The sequence below is a fragment of the Cyprinus carpio genome, chromosome B8, assembly GCF_018340385.1.
Source record: "Cyprinus carpio isolate SPL01 chromosome B8, ASM1834038v1, whole genome shotgun sequence".
Classification (NCBI taxonomy): Eukaryota; Metazoa; Chordata; class Actinopteri; order Cypriniformes; family Cyprinidae; genus Cyprinus; species Cyprinus carpio.
In genome coordinates, this window is record NC_056604.1 from 28,384,864 (window position 1) to 28,405,601 (window position 20,738).

Genomic DNA, 20,738 nt, shown 5'->3' on the forward strand with positions numbered 1-20,738 from the left:
ATGCATTTTGGGAAGAGTAAAAAGGACTTTAGCTGGAAATGGAAAATGCATTTAGGAACCATATGTAAGTGGTAACAAGCTATGTTTTATATGTAAGTGATAAGCTATGTTTTATTTTGAGGTAAAAAGAGACAACTTACAAGGTAACAGTGGTTATTGTCATTTTGATTTATTTAATCACACAAAACTTATAACTCAGTATTTGCTGAAAGATGAAAAAAAAGACAAATTGTGTTTTATTTTGAAGTGGTTTATTTCATAGTAAACATTGAGTGTTTGTAACAGAGGAGGATTTAAATTGTGAATGTCTAATAAATCCTCTCTCCTCTTTCTGCTGAGCGAGATGAAAAACGGACGCAGAGTTTGCCCTGTCTCATTTATTTCTCCTGTTTCCAGGAGAGAGAATATAAGCTGTTTACGTGGTGCCAGCCGGTACCTGTAACAGTTTATTGGGGGCTCGTCCCGGGATCACTCCCACCTTGTGGCCGGAAGCTGATCCAGTGATACTGCAACCTTGGACCAAAAGTGACCTGATGCAACCAGCGAGCTGCAGCCAGTGGAAAAGATCTCCAGATACCATCGATGATGTCTACGGACGAAGAGGTGACCTGTAATGAATAAAGACTAATGACTGTGCCGTGCTGAAATCACCACTCATCAAGAACAGAGCGTGAACTGTGATCCTGGACTCTTGTGACCAAGTGCGAGGAATTGGGAAGCAGTATGGCGGATGGTGAGAGGAAAAGGTTGGTGTGGGCCATCAAAAAGACCCTTCTCACTCTCTCTATAGATGAACTGTTCCAGATTGCCAAGTCAGTGGGTCCAGTGCCAGGAATGGACGAGTCTCTCGTCAAGTCGACAGATGAGGAGGGTTGTTTTGAGTACATTTGCAGTTTCATGTCCAGTGAGCCTTTACTGGAGTTAGAGGATTCTGGGATGGCACATTTATTAAACTTAAGGGAGTTAATCGACATAGTCATTCAGGGTCGTGCTTCACCAGCTGCTGTAGCAATTGATGTATCGGGCAATGGGGATGTAAGTAATGCTAATGATAATGCTAACCCAACTGATGAAAGTGATGCTACCGGTACTGGGATTACTAATACAACCCACATGGCAGTATCTACGGCTAGTGACACACATGACACAGAGCTGCAGAAAATACTTACTAGTTATGAGGAGCTGAGTAAGAAAATTATGCAGTGCAAAACATACACCCACTCCACAGTCTGTACCTCAGTCATCTGTAAAGATAGGATGCACCACACAGAGTAGTAACGTAGCAGGCACCAGAGGTTTAAGTAAACACTCAACACCATTAACACATGACAAGTTGCTCTCCTTAAGAGAGTTGTCTTACCTTCATCGCTGGGAACTGAAGATCCAGGGGGGTCAGATTGGGGACCAGGGGTCAGATCTCAGCTATAACAGTGTCTGTCGGCAGATGGAAGACGTTTTAAAGGAGCAGTTCAGTGATGCAGAGGTTGTAAGAGCCGTCCTCAAAGTCATCAAGCCAGGAACTTTTAAAGACATGTTGATGAATAAGGATGATCTGACTGTAGAGGAGCTAAAAGCCTTTCTCCACTCCCACCTGGGTGAGCAAAGTAACACCGAGCTGTTCCAGGAGCTCATGTGCACCAAACAAAAAGACAATGAGACACCCCAACAGTTCCTATACAGAGTCATAGGACTTAAGCAGAAGATCATGCTGGCCTCCAAACATGCTGACACCGATGTCAAGTACAATGTAGGCACAGTGCAGGATGTGTTTCTCCACACCGTATATCAGGGCTTAGGTCATAAGCATGATGATGTCCGCAGAGAGCTGAAGCCATTGCTTGTGGACCCCAGGGTATCGGATGAGTTAATCTTAAAACAGATGAAGAAAGTGATGTGTGATGAAAGTGAAAGGCAACGAAGGCTAGGTCCCGCCACCCGCCAAAGACTAACAAACGTGCACAGTGCTCAGTCTGAAGTTAATGCTGCACAGTGTCCTAGTGTAAAAGGAGAAGGCGCCAAAAACAGATGTGATCCAGCAGTTAACGGAGAAACTTGAACAGCTTACAAGTACAGTTGAGCTCATGAGACAGTCAATGCAGACACAGGTGGCAGGACAGTTCAGCCACAATGGGAAAGGTAGAGGAGACCGCAGGAGAGAGAAACCATATGGCTGTGACAAGTGCGTGGAACAAAATCGTCCTGACTGCCCTCATTGTTTCCACTGTGGTGAAGAAGGCCACCGGGCAGTGGGCTGTCTAAAGAGACCAACACGCCAGGGAAACTGGAGCCGGTCCCTGCCGAGGGACAAACAGTGACCGGGTCTCAGCGATCGTCCCAACCTGACACTTGTCGTACTGATCAACCTGGAATTGAAAGACTGGTAAAAGACAAAATAATGGAAAAGAGACGGAAACAACCAAACAAGACAACCAATCCATTCACTTATGACTTACCTCACAGCAAAAGGGAACATCTAGCCAAACTCATTGGAAGGAAGGCTCTCACCCATTGTAACCTAAATGGATTAGCAGTCAGTGCTCTGCTAGACACTGGGGCTCAAGTCAGTATGATTGATAGAGACTGGAAGAGTAAATATCTACCTAACACTCCTGTTAGGGCACTCAGTGACATTATAGGTGATGAAGACGAGTTAAGGGTGTATGCAGTGAACGGTGATGTCCTCCCTTTTGATGGCTGGGTTGCCCTTACAGTCAATTTGATGGGAAATGAGGACCCTAATCTGTCAATCACTGTGCCTTTTCTTGTCAGCAGTCTTGCTCTGGAGAGACCACTGTTGGGTTTCAACGTGCTGGAAGAGATGATACAAAAACAACCTGAAAAGCTGATTTCAACCCTCGTCGTCCTACTCTGTAATGCCTTGTGTATACCAGCAGAGAAGGCAGAGCTAATGGTGAGCTTCATCCAAGCCAGTAAACCCTCTGTGCAGTGCGGGCTCCTACGGACAGGCAGACAGGACATGGTTATCCCAGCAGGTCAGGTAACCTGGGTCAAGTGCCAAGTCCCTCCCCACATGAGTACAAATGACACAGTCTTCCTATTTGAGCTTGATGACGACAATGTGCAGTTGACAGAACTGGACGTGGGTGAAGGTCTGTTGGAGGTACAAAATCCAAGAAAACCTTATGTAGCTGTACCTGTGGGTAACAACACTAAACATGCAGTAACTCTCCCAAGAAAGACAGCACTTGGCAGCATCCACTGTGTTGAAAAAGTGATCGCAACAGACTGACACTACCCAGAATACAAGACCTGACAGACACACTGGGGGGCTACACCTGGTTTAGCATCCTAGACCAGGGAAAAGCTTACCATCAGGGTTTCATCGCCGAGGGTTCACGTCACCTGACTGCCTTCGTCACCCCGTGGGGCCTCTATGAATGGGTCCGTATCCCATTCGGACTCTCAAATGCCCCAGCAGCATTTCAGCGGAGCATGGAGGAGGTGCTAGGCACCCTCAGGGATGAATGCTGCATCCCTTATCTGGATGATGTGCTCTGTTATGCGAGAACATTCGATGAACATGTGGAGGCCCTCCGCAAAGTGCTCCAGGCTCTTCAACATCACGGAGTAAAACTGAGACCTGAGAAGTGTGAGCTCTTCAGACAAGAAGTCAGGTACGTGGGTCGCCTTGTGTCAGTTGATGGTATCAAGATAGACCCACGGGATCTTGAAGCAGTCAAAACCTTGACCAGCAAGACACCACAGACAGTTGGTGAAGTAAGGAAACTGACCGGCTTCTTGGGATATTATCGCTCCTACATCCAGGTTTTTTCCAGGATCGCAAAGCCAATCTATGAGCTTCTCCAAACTAAATCAGGGAAAGCCCAGATTCCAACATGTGGGAAAACCACCAAACGCCCACAGCTGCCTTCCCGACAGCCTGTTGACTGGACCACTCAACATCAGGAAGCTTTAGAGCAACTGGTCACTCTCCTTATAACCCCACCTGTCTTAGCGTATCCTGATTTCAACCTACCTTTCACGCTGCATACGGAAGCCTCAGACCAGGGCCTGGGGGCTGTCCTCTATCAGCGCCAGAATGGAAAACTGAGAGTCATTGGCTATGGCTCGAGGACTTTGACACCTGCTGAACGTAACTATCACTTGCACAGTGGAAAACTGGAGTTCCTCGCATTGAAATGGGCTGTGTGTGAAAAATTCCGGGACTACCTGTACTATGCTCCCCATTTCACTGTGTACACGGACAACAACCCCCTGACCTATATCATGTGTACAGCAAAACTCAATGCTGTGGGTCATCGGTGGGTGGGAGAACTCTCAGATTTCCAGTTCGACATCAGGTATTGGCCTGGAAAATCAAATGTGGATGCAGACACACTCTCTCAGCTCCCCTTGGACATGGGGAAATATGAGGTGGCTTGTACAGAGGAGCTCTCGAACGAGGCAGTGCGGGCTACATGGGATGGGAGTCAGGCAGCAGAACGGAAGGATGTGGCCTGGGTTGCAGCACTTAACATGTGTTGCCCAGATCCTCCACCACAACCTCATCGTCACCTACCAGCTATCAGCCATGATGATCTTGTTAAGGCTCAAAAAGAGGATCAAGCCATAGGCAAGATTATTGAGTTAAAGGAGTCAAACACAAAACTGACAGATGGCATACGCCAAACTGTAAGTGGAGCCACCCGAAAGCTGCTGCATGAGTGGAGTAAGTTGCAACTTGAAGACTGCCTCGTTTACAGAAGGACGACCCAGCAAAAGCAGTTAGTCCTCCCTCTGAAACACAGGCCAATTGCTCTGAAGTACCTACATAATGAGATGGGTCATGTAGGCACAGAAAGAGTGCTCCATCTTGCTCGGGAAAGATTTTACTGGCCCTTTATGGCTAAAGAAATTGAAGACTATGTCACCCGAAAATGTCCCTGTATCAGGTCTAAGAAACCCCACAACACACACGAGAGCTCCTATGGGCAGCATCACATCTAACTTCCCTTTAGAGCTTGTGTGTATTGACTATTTGCATCTGGAAACCAGTTCTGGGGGATATGAATATATTCTAGTAGTGCTTGATCATTTCACTAGATTTGCCCAGGCATATCCCACGAAGAACAAGAGCGGGAAAACAGCTGCTGAGCGCATCTTCAATGATTTCATACCCCGGTTTGGATATCCATCCAAACTACATCATGACCAGGGTCGTGAATTTGAGAACAAATTGTTCCAATCATTACAGCAGTTGTCAGGGGTTGGCCACTCGCGGACGTCACCCTATCACCCACAAGGCAACCCAGCTGAGCGTCTGAACCGCACCATCCTACAGATGTTAAGAACATTGACTGATAGTGAGAAACTACGGTGGAAGGATCACCTCCCGCATGTTCTACACGCATACAATTGCACCAGACATGAGTCAACCGGCTACTCACCGTTTTTTCTCCTCTACGGCCGTCACCCACATCTCCCAGTCGACTTGCTGTTTGGATTGGTTGAAGAAAGGGAACCATACTCACCTAGAGGATTTGCAGAGCAATGGGCTAAAAAGATGTCAGAAGCCTACCGCATTGCTGGCGAGAATAGCAAAAAGTCCAGTGCAAGGGGAAAAGTGACGTATGACAAGAAAGCAAGAGGGGTTGTACTGCAACCAGGGGACAGAGTTCTGGTCCGCTCAGTGAACGTGGAGGGCCGGGAAAATTAAGGGCATACTGGGAGAAGACTATATACATAGTCGAACGTCAACTTGCTGAGAACCCAGTGTATGTTGTCTGCCCTGAAACTGGAGACAAACAGAAAAGCAGGACACTGCACCGTAATCTCCTGTTGCTGGTGAACGACTTACCTGTCGACGTCACTCCACCTGACACCAGATCTATTCCTGAAAAGAAAACACATAACAGACAAAACCAAGAGAGAATGACAGACACTCAAAGACGAGCAGACACGAGTGATGACAGTGAAAATGATTCAGATGATGATTCTGGCTCGGGATACTGGTTAAGGAGACCGACCGAAAGGATGGAGGAAAGACCTGTCACCTACCAGGAGCAACTCACCAGGTATCCAGAGATTCAGGGGTCAGAACCAGCACCTGTAAGGGGAGAAAGTCATACTGTACCTGAATACTTACCAAATCCTACTGAGAAGAGACACCACGCTGATGAAAACCTACCTTTACTCACTGGACCTTTGGAAGGGGAGGGAAACAATGGACACCAAGACTCTGACTCAGAAGCTCGACCTTTGACCCCTCCTGTAGAGCACACTCAGTCAGACGTTAGAAGGTCCGCTCGTGAGAAAAGGCCACGCCATTTTCTCACATATGAGTCATTAGGTGAGCCATCAGTCCAGTCCAGACGCACGCCACAGTTAACTCAGTGACCGGATACACAGGACCCTATATACCTGTCATAGAAGCATCTCATCACACTACACCTACACAGTCCATCTTTCCATACATCCCGCCTCTTTGTATGCCATATCCACACCCACTCCTTTACTCCCAGACAGCATACATGCCATACCCTTACCAAGCACCAGCCACATACATTCCACCTACTATGCTTGTTTGTTGAATAGAGATTTGAGAATCAAGGTTAAAAATTGAAAAATAGTTAAACTGTTTTGAGATAAAGATTTTTGGAAATGTTGGGAGCCATTCTTCTCTGTCAGGGAGCGTGTGATGCCCACTAAAGTGTTATCACATTTGTGGTAGTTTCTGTAATTTTATAATGAATGTTTTTGAATATTTGTTCAGGGGTAATTAACCTGGTTCCACCATCCATGCACTAAAATATGTTAAATAGAGGTCAGGAGTAATTGTGGAGTTCGCCAGCAGGGGATAGTGTGGCGCTTATTGTGCTCCACGGGGCTTTACGTCAGTTTTGTCCGCTTTGCGGTTTTTCCTCTTTCTGCTGAGCGAGATGAAAAACGGACGCAGAGTTTGCCCTGTCTCATTTATTTCTCCTGTTTCCAGGTTGGTGGAATAGTAAATTAAGCTAAGTACCTGAAGTGTAATATGTTGACATTTCGCTGAATGTTTTAATGTCCACTAATAAGGCTGTGTTATGAAAATGTGGTGATATATGTACATATAGCAGTACCCGCATTTTCGGGCCTGTTAACGTCACCTGTTGCTACCAAAGTCACGTTGGACAGAGTTTTATTTTTAGCTCCTTGAACATTTTTGTAAAGTCTTAATACTTTTGAAATGTATGATACTGTGTAAAATGTTAAAAGCTAATGTTAAAAACTGAGTTTATGTAATGGTTAAAAGCTAATGTTAAAAACAAATGTGATATATTTTTAAAAGTGGTTAAAAATAAGTTAAAAATCTGTCAGCTCATGCATTTTGGGAAGAGTAAAAAGGACTTTAGCTGGAAATGGAAAATGCATTTAGGAACCATATGTAAGTTGTAACAAGCTATGTTTTATATGTAAGTGATAAGCTATGTTTTATTTTGAGGTAAAAAGAGACAACTTACAAGGTAACAGTGGTTATTGTCATTTTGATTTATTTAATCACACAAAACTTATAACTCAGTATTTGCTGAAAGATGAAAAAAAAGACAAATTGTATTTTATTTTGAAGTGGTTTATTTCATAGTAAACATTGAGTGTTTGTAACAGAGGAGGATTTAAATTGTGAATGTCTAATAAATCCTCTCTCCTCTTTCTGCTGAGCGAGATGAAAAACGGACGCAGAGTTTGCCCTGTCTCATTTATTTCTCCTGTTTCCAGAGAGAGCATATAAGCTGTTTACGTGGTGCCAGCCGGTACCTGTAACATATATGCCAGTGGTTCTCACTTCTGGTTCTGTATTCTACCGCTCTGCACATTTAGTATGTTTCTCTTATCTAACAGACCTGATTTAGACTATCAGTTCTTTAGGAGAGAGCTCTATGAACTGAGCATTGACAGGGTCCCTACGTAGTGCTCACTGCTCCCCATTCCCTGAACTTGAGAACTGCATCCATGCTAGCTTTCTTTCCTCCTTCAGATGTGTGCTGATCTCATACATGCCATCTTTGCAATCCAGTGTCTAGTGGTGAACTTTAATCCTAGAGTATTAGTGTACTCAGCCAACACATGATAAGACAGATTCCTTTCTATTTGTGAGACTGTGACATCTGAAAGAAGTTTAGTGTCCTTCTTTCTTAATTAATTATACTTAATTATTATGTCCTTCTTTCTCAAATTATTTCTGAACTGTGAATAGCTCAAAAGTGCTGCTTATCGGATTGAAAGACATGAAACAATATCAGACTGTGTTTCCCAAAAGCATCTTAAGCCTATAAGTAGATTGAAGAGACCACTGGCACTGCCTGCATTTTGATTCAGCAAATCAGTTTGGCAGAACAAAGACAACATGTTTAATATTCATGAGCCCAACAACCTGCCCGGCATTAACATGACAGAGTTAGCAGCTGACAGCTCAGACAAGAAAGAGAAGTATTCCTTCACAATGTTAATACTGTGAAAACAGTCATGTTTAGCAAGTTATTAATATCAGACCTATTTATTGCTAGTCTTTTTATAGTAACAATGAATAACCAATAATGTTTCGTGCTCAACCGTTAAATTATATGATAATTCTTTTTTCTTTTATGAAAATGTTCATTTATGAATTCCATTCTTTAAAACTGTTGTCAAGTCAAGTCAACTCACCTTTATTTATATAGCGCTTTTAACAATAAAGACTGTCAAAGCAGCTTTACAGTATCAAAATAGGAAAATAGTGTATCAATGCAAAAGGACAATAATAAGCACTCAATTTTCAGTTAAAGGCAGTTCATCATTGAATTCAGTGATGTCATCATCCAGCTCAGTTCAGTTTAAATAGTATCTGTGCAATCAGGTCAACGATATCACTGTAAATGAAGTGTCCCCAACTAAGCATCGGCAAGGAACCAAAACTCCATCGGTGACAGAATGGAGAAAAAACCTTCGGAGAAACCAAAGTGAAAAGTGAAAGTGACATACAGCCAAGTATGGTGACCCATACTCAGAATTTGTGCTCTGCATTTAACCCATCCAAAGTGCACACACACAGCAGTGAACACACACACACCATGAACACACACCCGGAGCAGTGGGTATCATTTATGCTGCGGTGGCCGGGGAGCAGTTGGGGGTTCGGTGCCTTGCTCAAGGACACCTCAGTCGTGGTTTTGCCGGCCCGAGACCTGAACCCACAACCTTAGGGTTAGTAGTCAAACTCTCCAACCACTAGGCCTTCCCCACATTCCCCTGATCTCAGACTGGATCTGGTGGCTACGGTGACCTCGGAATAAGAGAGAAACATACTAATATTAGCGTATGATGTAACAAGTACATCTGGTGTTATTGGAAGTGTTTCTGGTTCCTGTTGTCCTAATTAATGCAGCCTAACAATCCTTTAATGGATTTGAATAATAGAGTGTTAATAGTAATAATAGTGTGTTATGTGTAAGCCAGGTTACAGAGATGGGTCTTTAATCTAGATTTAAACTGCAAGAGTGTGTCTGCCTCCCGAACAATGTTAGGTAGGGTAGGTTATTCCAGAGTTTGGGCGCTAAATAGGAGAAGGATCTGCCGCCCGCAGTTGACTTTGATAATCTAGGTATTATCAAATTGCCAGAGTTTTGAGAATGCAGCAGACATGGAGGACTATAATGTAACAAGAGCTCGTTCAAATACTGAGGTGCTAAACCATTCAGGGCTTTATAAGTAATAAGCAAGATTTTAAAATCTATACAATGTTTCATAGGGAGCCAGTGCAGTGTTGACAGGACCGGACTAATATGATCATACTTCCTGGTTCTAGTAAGAACTCTAGCTGCTGCATTTTGGACCAGCTGGAGTTTTTTACTAAGCGTGCAGAACAACCACCCAATAAAGCATTACAATAGTCTAACCTTGAGATCATAAACGCATGGATTAACATTTCTGCATTTGACATTGAGAGCATAGGCCGTAATTTAGATATATTTTTGACAATATGTCCTCCAACCAATATGCCTATACATAGGTCGTTTGTCAAAATCCCTGAAATACGACCCATCAGAGCATATACTACAATTGCACCCATATCGGCAACAGGACACTTTCATATTAATGCTTTGTACACTTTTATCTGCATCATAATTTGTGTTTCGTATAGCTCAGTTGGTAGAGTGTTGCGTTATACAACAATGTGCAATCATGTGATCATGGATTCAACCCCAGAGAATGCAGGTGCTCATAAAATGTATATGCACTGTAAATTGCGATTTTGCATGATTTCTGTGAGGGCAGGTTTAGGGGCGGGGTTAGGTTGGGTCATTCGTACAAATTCATATGATTTAGCCCCCTAGTAAAATATGTACAAATTGCCATGAAATCGGGTTGGACCATGTAAAAAGTCCACAAATTGCATTTAAATAAACACGCATTTTGATTGGTAATGACAGTCACACATCATTTCATGACGACAGATGCGACACGACACTGTCATTATTTTTATGCACGCTAGAGGGCACTAAACTTTAAAACAGAAATAAAGTTCTCAATAAGGTGCATGCACAAACGACCTATAGGGTCGTTTTTTGTTTGAGGACAGTCTGCTACAAATGCTAGAAACGTGGCTTTCTAAGGAAAGGTTGCTATCAAATAGCACACCTAGGTTCCTAACTGATGACGAATAATTGACAGAGCAGCCATTAAGTCTTAGACAGCGTTCTAGGTTAATACATGCAGAGCTTTTAGGCCCTATAATTAACACCTCTGTTTTTTCAGAATTTAGCAGTAAGAAATTACTAGTCATCAAGTTTTTTTATATCAACTATGCATACCATTTTCAAATTGGTATGTTTCGCCAGGCCGTGAAGAAATATAGAGCTGAGTATCATCAGCATAAAAGTGAAAACTAACACCGTGTTTCCTGATGATATCTCCCAAGGGTAACATGTAAAGCGTGAAGAGTAACGGCCCTAGTCCTGAGCCTTGAGGTACTCCATACTGCACTTGTGATCGATATGATACCTCTTCATTCACTGCTAAGAATTGATGGCGGTCATATAAGTATGATTTAAACCACGCTAATGCATTTCCATTAATGCCAACAAAGTGTTCTAGTCTATGCAAAAGAATGGTGTGGTCAATAGTGTTGAACACAGCACTAAGATCCAATAGCACTAATAGAGAGATACAACCACGATCAGATGATAAGAGCAGGTCATTTGTAACTCTAAGGAGCTAGAGTACTATGATACGGTCTAAATCCTGACTGGAAATCCTCACAAGTACCATTTTTCTCCAAGAAGGAATATAATTGTGAGTATACTACCTTTTCTAGTATCTTGGACAGAAAAGGGAGATTCGAGATCGGTTTGTAATTAACTAGTTCTTTGGGGTCAAGTTGTGGTTTTTTGATGAGAGGCTTAATAATGGCCAGTTTGAAGGTTTTGGGGACATACCCTAATAACAATGAGGAATTAATAATAGTCAGAAGAGGATCTATGACTTCTGGAAGCACCTCTTTTAGGAGCTTAGATGGAATAGGGTCTAACATACATGTTGTTGGTTTAGATGATTTAACAAGTTTATACAATTCTTTACAAAGCAGTCTTTTGTGGTAGAAGTGATGGTTCTACCATACTTGTAACAAGAAGTGGAATTTACAGTTTTAGCTATATGAAGTTTGCACAAAACTAAATAATGATCTGAGATATCGTCGTTTGGCTGCATAATTTCAACACCATCAACATCAATTCCATGCGACAGTATTAAATCTAGAGTATGATTTCTACAATGAGTAGGTCCTGAGACGTGTTGTCTAACCCCAATAGAGTTCAGAATGTCTATAAATGCTGATCCCAATGCATCTTTTTCGTTATCAACATGGATATTAATAAGGTCTGTATGGTGCCCTGGTGGCCTGTATACAGTAGCCAGTACAAACAGCACAGGGGATTTATCATTAAAACTTGATTCTCTGGATAATGTTATATGAAGCACCATTACTTCAAACAAGTTATACTTGTAGCCCGCCTTCTAAGAAATACTGAAAATATTGTTATAAACTGAAGCAACACCTCCCCCTTTACCTTTAGGAGAAAGCTCATGTTTATAACAGTAATCTTGTGGGGTAGACTCATTTAAAAAATAATGTTGTATTGTGAGAGGGCTGATGAGATTTAGAACGTGCCCCCGTCACACTCTTTTCAGACTGTTCCTGCACCTGTGAATACAGCACATCCATGTTACATTAAAGTACAACAGGGAGTCAACCAAAATGCCTGTTAGTGTCGTGTGTATTGCTGCTGCAAGGCCGTGACAGTAAATACAACCCGATTACATGTGAAATTTGGTCGTGAAGTCACTGGCAGGGTTATTATTCAAAATGAAGATCAATATGTATTGTTAATAATAATAATAATAATTATTATTATAAAATTATATCATATTTAATCTTGACAAATTATTAATTATAGAAATGCATAAAATTCCAGCTATTGGTAATGGATGTTATTTATATTATTAAACATTTATGATATGTGCATTAATATAATGCTATATATAAATGATATATGTATGTAGTAATGCACAGCTCTTAAATGTAAAGTAATATAAAATGTAAGTAATAATAACAATCAAACAGCATTTTTTATATTTGTTATCTGTCCTTTTTAACAGATCTACTCTGGCATACTAACACAGCCTTCCACATTACATCCCGAAAAAAACGCTGTAGTAATAGAAGTAATATAGTAGAAATATTATTTTTACCAATATTCATAGTAATGTCATAGTATTGTTTATATTCAGCAAACTCAGTATATGCTTGAAATCATTTAAGTTTAACCAGAATAAACTAGTAATTATAACTCTAATAACTCTGTTTACTAGACACTCATATCTTTTTGCCAAAGGACGTGTACATGCACACACAGGAATACACACTCTCACAACAAACTAGAGCATCAGTTTCTACATCCGCAAGTTATCTTCACTACTAAGATGAAGCAATTAAATGCCGAAAGAAAAAAACTGAACATACACTGATCATTATGTCTGAACAAGAGTTTTTTTTCCACCCTCCAGTATTTGTTGGTTTCCCTTTGAGTTTTGCGCAGATGAATAAGCTGAGTGTATTTTAATGTGATGTTCTGGGTGTGTTCACGTTCATACAGTAATTATAGCCTGACAGTGGCTGACAGCATGACCTTTTGGGTCAGATCTGCTTGTCAGCTCATTTGCACTATTATAAGTGTGTGTGTGTGTGTGTGTGTGTGTGTGTGGGTGTGTGTGTTGGCCTTTTATGAACACAAAAGGGTGACTATTTCACAGAACAAAAAGGCGCAGAATTCAAGAGTAGGTGTAGAAAGTCACAATCATCTTCTAGAAAACATGCTGAACTAGAACAAGAATGTTTTTTTCAAGACAAACTTTGAATGTTAGTTCAGCAGCTCTCTGTCTCCAAAGCATGTGAACAGATCACAGATGTTTCACAATTGTGAGCATGTTTCACGGTTTATTGTTTCCTTCATTCGGTGAGGGATACAGACATCAGACTGATTTCTTCCTTTCATGTCATCTCATGCAAAGGAAGTCTTCCGAAAATGTAAACCAATTAATTCCTCTTCTTTTTTCCACTATTCATATGAAATGATTGCTGCTGACAGCTGAAGTATTGGACGTGACAGCGCGTAAAGAGGCCTGGTTTATTCCATTACACGGTGATTCCCTCGCTGCCGTCCTCCCATCAGCTGGCCGACTGTACGAGAGTTTGTGGAGATTTTGAGATGATGTGAGCTGTGCATAATGAATTCAGCGAGGCTTAGAGGAAGCCCAGCAGAATGATGTTTGCTTTAAGAATGAGACTTCGGTCACCCATCAGTTCCTGGCCCATTATATTCCTCACTGTAATTCTGAACGAAGGTTAGGACTTCTTTGGGACGTCTTCAAAAGCGAGAAAGTGACTCAACACTCAGTTCAGACTCATCGTCATGTAATCTAGCAAAGCCAGCGAAGGGACACAAACACGTCCATCACTAAGAGTGTCTTGCTAACAGACGCCACACTCTAAAACTTTTATGGCTGTTTTTGGAGTCTCATATTTTAGAGCAGCCAGTGCAATTTATGAAAGAAATCAGTTAAATCTGTTTGTGTGTGAAAAATATCAGATGTAAGCCCCTTTGTGATCTGTAACTTAATTACACTTTTTTTTCTCTCAGTAATTGTAACAGCTTACAGTTGCATTTATTTTTAATTAAATTATGTAATTTAGTTACATGTAACTAGTTCCTCCCCAACACTGGTGACCAATATCCAATGCATTTTGTGGCCACTATATTCTGTGCAGAGTGTTTTGGTTATATACTGCACAGTAGCAACTGAAGTCATCTGAGTATTTCTTTAGCTGAAAAAAAGGTTTAAATATAGCAAGCATTGAAAACATCAAACATGCTGCTAATATATCAACAATAAATATATTAACAGCATATGGCAATATTTGAATATATTACTTGTTAGATGATGCTAAGATCCAGTCCCGGACGCTGGATCCTGTCAGAAAAGATCTGTTTTGTCTAGAACAACTAGTCAGCAAAGTAGTCTAACACCCAAAACCTGTTAACAGCAAGTCTGGTCTGGTACCCAAAGTACCCAGTACACTGTATTAACAGTCCTCTGTTGATGACTTGGAGAAATAGCTAGTGAAGAGCAGAAGCAGAAGACGAAGTGATGACGATTAAACAGGAGCAGGGTTTATTCTTAGTTGTGTATGTTTCTTCTGACCAGCACACATCAACAAGCATCCCATAAACCTTGAGTTTCCATCAGCATTCCCTCGTATCTCTTATTCATGAAGACAAGCAGCCCTTGACCAAACAACAATGGAAAAATAGTATAAAAGACATATAATATAAATGACTAATCAAAAATGAATCAATGAAATAGTTACGACCGATTATTATACATGATTATTTGATGAAATTGAAAAATAAAATGATTAAATGATAAACGATTACAAATGAAAGAATAAATCATTTTAAAGAAGGTAAAACACAATATAAATGTATGGTTGCTCTGTTGAAGCAAAACACAGTTTTCATACTTCATACTTATCAGGAAACTTAATAAGATTTGCTACGAATCTGGAACTGAAATTTTACATTTTTCAGTTTTTAAACGTTATATTTTATGTATCATCAGTCAGTTTGTTCTGTGTTATTTTATTGCTGAAATTGATGAAAAGGTGCGATGCACTAAATGAACGCATTTATGTTAAATATTAGTCACTTTCCAAATAAATACAAGTGGCAAAAAAGAAGACATTTATATGCGCTTGTGTATGTTGTCTGTTGTATTCTGTATGTGTGGTAGAGTCTGTTCTGAGCGCTGTTTTCTGAATGAACAGAGTCCGTGTCCCGGCAGCACACTGCCCCCCTCTGGACACAACCCGCGTGGCGTCACATCAAACTCATGAAGTCCGCCGAGATGACGTCAGAGGGTCGCGCGGTGGGGGGCGAGGAGCGCCTATATAAAGTATCCGTGCGACTTTGACGCTCCACTCCACGAAGCTCGGCCTGAACGAGTGCGACGCGTGAGTTTCCAGCATCAGCAGACTCCAGGTGAAGCAGCTCCGCACTGCAGGTGAGGCCACATCATAACACTCTCCTAACACTTTGTTTTAAGCTGTCCTTGTTTCTCCTGATACATGTACTTACTATTATGATAACAACAAATTATGCATAATTGCATGCAGGTAACCCTGAATCCTAACCATGCAGTAAGCACATGTAGTTAATTGATATTACTCAGTGTTTAAATGTGTAATTACACTGTAACAAGGACAACTTAAAATGCAGTGTAAGCACATTCTGTGATCTGAGCCATGAGCAGACTGATGTTCTGTTTGTGTGCATCACATGTGTCGGGTTATGATGGTGTGTGTGTGCACCTGTATCACAGCTGTAGTTCTGATGTGTGTGTGTGTGTGTGAACAGGACAGAGCTGTGATGAGGGCGGCGTGTGTGATCCTCTTGGCCTCTCTGACGCTGTCCGTGTCCCCCGGGGGCCAGGCTCAGGCTCTGCCGGGTGAGGGTGACCCGTCTCTGGATGAGCTGCTCCAGCTGCTGCGCTCCATGCTCACACAGATGGAGGACGAGAACCACGCCAACGGTGTCTGCTCACACTCACAGTCACTTACAGCACGACTACAAGCTCCTTCCAGCTCTCATAACACCTAAGAGATCCTCTTCTTTTAACAAAAGATTATTTTTTTTTCATTGTTTATTGTCACAGTATCACCTGTTCATTCAATCACTATTAAATTTTTTTGTTATTAATAACAGGAATAATAATAACACTTTTTATTATTAATAAGCTATTATATGTATTGCTCAACCCAACATCAAAGTTGGAAAATTTAAAATCTGCAAATCAATCATCGGTTCTTTTTTTTTTTTTTTTTGCAACACTTTATTTTATACCGTGATGCGTGTGTAAACCCCTCTATCTCTCTGCAGGAGAGCAGATGGAGTGGCTGGAGAAGAGACAGCATCCTGGTAAACGTGAGGAGGACGGCGGCCGGCTGAGGAGGCAGCACCCCGGGAAGCGTCTGTCTCTGGAGCAGGTGATGCTGGAGGAGCCCAGCGAGCTCTCCAAGCGCCAGCACCCCGGCAAACGATACCTGATGCTGCTCCACAAACGCCAGCACCCCGGCCGCAGAGAGCTGCAGGAGGCAAGCCTGGCCAAGCGCCAGCATCCCGGGAAGAGACTGTGCGAGGACTGGAGCGAGACCGGCTGCGATCCAGCCAGCGTCCTGCTGGAGCTCCTGGACAGAAGCGGCGCCGAGGAGAAGAGACAGCATCCCGGCAAACGCCTCGAGCTGGAGGACGATCTCACCGAGCAAGAGTGACTGGCAAAAGAGTTCACTGAATTGTCTGAGCTGTTAAAACAGATGAATAAGTGAGTGTTGGAAAACACACCCGTCTCCATGTGTCCTATACGTGTTCCTGGAACAACATTCCAATCAACCAATCAGAATAGATGGATAACTTTCTCAGTTTTCGGCTTACGATCAGGGTTAGGTGCTTCTACACCCTTGTTATCATTTCCCACTGACTTTAGGAATAAATTATGGGTAGAGTTCCACTTATGAAAATTAACCATGTTTTTACAACAAATAAAACCAAAAAACCCATGGTTACTACACTTTAACTACAATAAAACCATGGTTAATTTCCGTCAGTGTAGGTTTAGGGGTAAGGCTTGGGTTAACATGTCTTGCTTGGTGAAGTTTTGTTTTACCGGTCGCTTTCACGTTTCTCGTTTCGTTCCAGCAAGAGGCTGTTTATCAAGTGAAAATCTCTGTTCATTGTGCGATGTTTTTCGTCTACAGCACCCTGCTCCACATGTTTGGTTTGGCACACAGCTGTGCTGCTCCACGAGGTGCGAAACATTTCACTAATGCATGCGAGCAGAGAACATCTCCAGCGAGAGCCCAAATCTCCGCCGAAGCGGCTCACAGATCTAGGAGACGGGTTGCTGGGATATTTTTCTACAGTAGCTAGCTTAACCCTTGCATGACTTGACCTGTACATGAGTTCATGATTTATTTTTGTTCTATTGATGAAGAGCATATAGATGATTATAATGTTGTACAATAAAATGCTTTCGATGCGAATGTCTGCTTTGGGTTTGAGCATCTAACATTCACAAGAAGAGAAAACAGAAAGTCAAATGAAATGTGCCGAGACGAGAATGCATCAGAATCACACACACCAGTGAAACAGACAGAGACAGGAGAGTCACGGAGAGGGATGGCTTTATTTTTATTTCAAGCCAGTTAATGTATAGACACTAAGATTGGAAAGTGATGCAGTTCACTAAACACACGCTCGGGGCATGTTGTCACCTGCTGTTATTATAAGACTGATTTGGGAGAAGCCTTTAAAAAATATAAAAATATAAACTGAAACATGTATTTTGGGCTTTTTTATAGATTTTAAATGACAATATAATGACAAATTCATGAAACAGCATAAATGGAAAAGGTAAAAAATAATAATCTCACCATTGTTTTGGCCAGGAGAATGTGCAATTAATGAATAATAACAACATTAAAAACACACAACCTGACATGTTTGAAAAAAATCCATTAGCTCTCAAGTTCAAATCCACCTTCATTTTATAGTTAACTCTCCTCTGAAACTGTGCCAGTGTGTTTTATTGTGTTACTGAGGAAGCTCAGTTAGGACAGAATTCACAAGACATATTCTGATTTCAGGCGGTTTTGATCTGGGTGTTTGAAACATCTGCTCTTGATGCACACAGTACATTAGTCATAGTGTGCTGCAGGACTTCTTAAACTCAACATTCACAGCATGGACTTGAAGGAAGCGGCGGTCCGCGGGGTGTCCATTAATTAGGCTTTGCCCGGGCCGTGGGTGGAGGAGTTCTCAGAACACACATGAACTGGTTACATGTCAAGCGTAGCACACAGTCATCATCAGATTGTGTCCCTCAGCTCAGTCTGCCAGCAGAAGAACTGTCATCTACAGATATAATCTAACAAGAGACTCGCAGTGATGTAAATAGCCTACATGACTAACTACAGTGGGTAACAGGTTTAATTCACATTATACGACCATAGTCAATAAATCACAGGTATTCAATTATAAATACATCAAATGATTTTTGTTGTAGCCTGATAAACTGTGTGTCTTGTGGCTCAATGGGAAGGTGTTTGCAGGGTCAGGATGATCAGCACACTCTGACACAATCACAGGAAGAGCCCTCAAGAGAGTCTATGCTCTCTACTGATACACACTTCTAAGTGGAGAAAGTGTGTGATGTTTCACCCCAAAAGATTTACATTATGAAAACATGGAGCTTGTAACATGAGAGATGAAAAAAGCAGCAAATAGCCAGTCCTCAAAACTGGTTTATTATGTCAGTAAATACAATAGTACACAACAGCACACAAATACTTCTTTCTCTTTGCTCTGAAGCAGTCTTTATGATTAACACTTTCAAGCAAAGGCTTCCTAGTGAGCTAAAAGCTTATTTGTGTAAGGCTTGGATACATTTCATTGTAATGTCCTTTCTGATTGTGTGTGTGTGTGTGTGTGTGTGTGTGTGTGTGTGTGTGTGTGTGTGTGTGTGTGTGTGTGCGGTGTGTGTGTTGTGTGTGTGTGTGTGTGTGTGTGTGTGTGTGTGTGTGTGTGTGTAGAAAGAGAGAGAGATATAGGAAAAAGGTAAAACAGTCATTTACTATTTATTTATTTTTTGTTGTTGTGAAAAAAACCCAGATTAAGATATTAAGATGAGTTTCTGTCAGTCCATGCAGCTCAGCCTCTGAAGACCTGAAGAAGTCATAAAGGTGTCCATATGAATCACGAGTCACTTTATAAGTCACAGTGACTTTACAAGAGGAACAGAGTGACTTCAGCTCAAACATGTGTGCGTCACACGCTTCTGTCCTGCTCCAAACACCTGAAGAAGATCGATCTCTGTCTGACCGCTGAGGTCTGATCCTCTCTCAGAACTTACAAAATGACTGGAACTGCTGGATGACTTTTTTGTAATATACAGTGTATATGTTTACAGTAAATTTACAGCAGAGCCTGTGAGAGATTATTATGAGACATGACAGTAAATTTTATCTCTCGTCTGATGCCGCTCACTAACTTTACTTTTTAAATAATCCCTAAAACATATATATATATACAGTACCGGTTCAAAAGTTTGGAAACATTACTATTTTTAATGTTTTTGAAAGAAGTTTCTTCTGCTCATCAAGACTGCATTTATTTGATCAAAAATACAGAAAAAACAGTAATATTGTGATATATTATTACAACTTAAAATAATTGCTTTCTATTTGAATATACTTTAAAAAAATAATTTATTCCTGTGATGCAAAGCTGAATTTTCAGCATCATTACTCCAGCCTTCAGTGTCACATGTAACATCCAGTCTATCACATGATCATTTAGAAATCATTCTGATATTCTGATTTATTATGAGTGTTGGAAACAGTTCTGCTGTCTAATATATTTGATGAATAAAAGGGTTAAAAAGAACTGCATTTATTCAAAATAAAAAAATTCTAATAATATTTATTCTAATAATATATTTTCTTTACTATCACTTTTTATCAATTTAACACATCCTTGCTGAATAAAAGTATTGATTTTATTTAAAAAAAAAGAAAGAAATAAAAATTACTGACCCCAAATTACTGACCAGTAGTGTATATTGATATTACAAAATATTTATATATATATTTTTTGTACTTTTTATTCATCAAAGTATCCTAAAAAAGTATCACATGTTCTGAAAAAATATTAAGCAGCAGAACTGTTTCCAACTTTGATAATGAATCATCATATTAGAATGATTTCTAAAGGATCATGTGATAATGATCCTAAAAATTCAGCTTTGCATCACAGAAATAAATGATAATTTAAAGTATAATAAATTTAAAAACAATTATTTTAAGTTGTAATAATATTTCACAATATTACTGTTTTTCTGTATTTTTGATCAAATAAATGCAGGCTTGATGAGCAGAAGAAACTTCTTTCAAAAACATTAAAAATAGTAATGTTTCCAAACTTTTGACCTGTACTGTATATATCTTTACAGTGCTGATTTCCTCCACTAAATGATTTGAGGAAAGACTTTGGGAGGTGTTATTTGCTTCCACTATCATTAGGGGGCAGAATGGGCATTATTACAGTTTTTCTCGACTGCTAACACACTATAACTCATTCATTTGGCCCAATTTTCCA

The 20,738-nt window shown here is 41.0% G+C and overlaps 1 protein-coding gene across 1 annotated transcript; it reads left to right on the forward strand.

The window, feature by feature from the left end:
• The first annotated feature begins 15,440 nt into the window (after positions 1-15,440).
• On the forward strand, positions 15,441-17,626 carry LOC109045714 (pro-thyrotropin-releasing hormone-like). The gene is made up of 3 exons (XM_019063538.2): positions 15,441-15,591; positions 15,945-16,119; positions 16,467-17,626. Exons 2-3 carry the CDS (start codon positions 15,957-15,959, stop codon positions 16,856-16,858), a joined length of 555 nt encoding a protein of 184 aa, XP_018919083.1. The 5' UTR covers positions 15,441-15,591; positions 15,945-15,956; the 3' UTR covers positions 16,859-17,626.
• Positions 17,627-20,738: the final 3,112 nt, after the last annotated feature.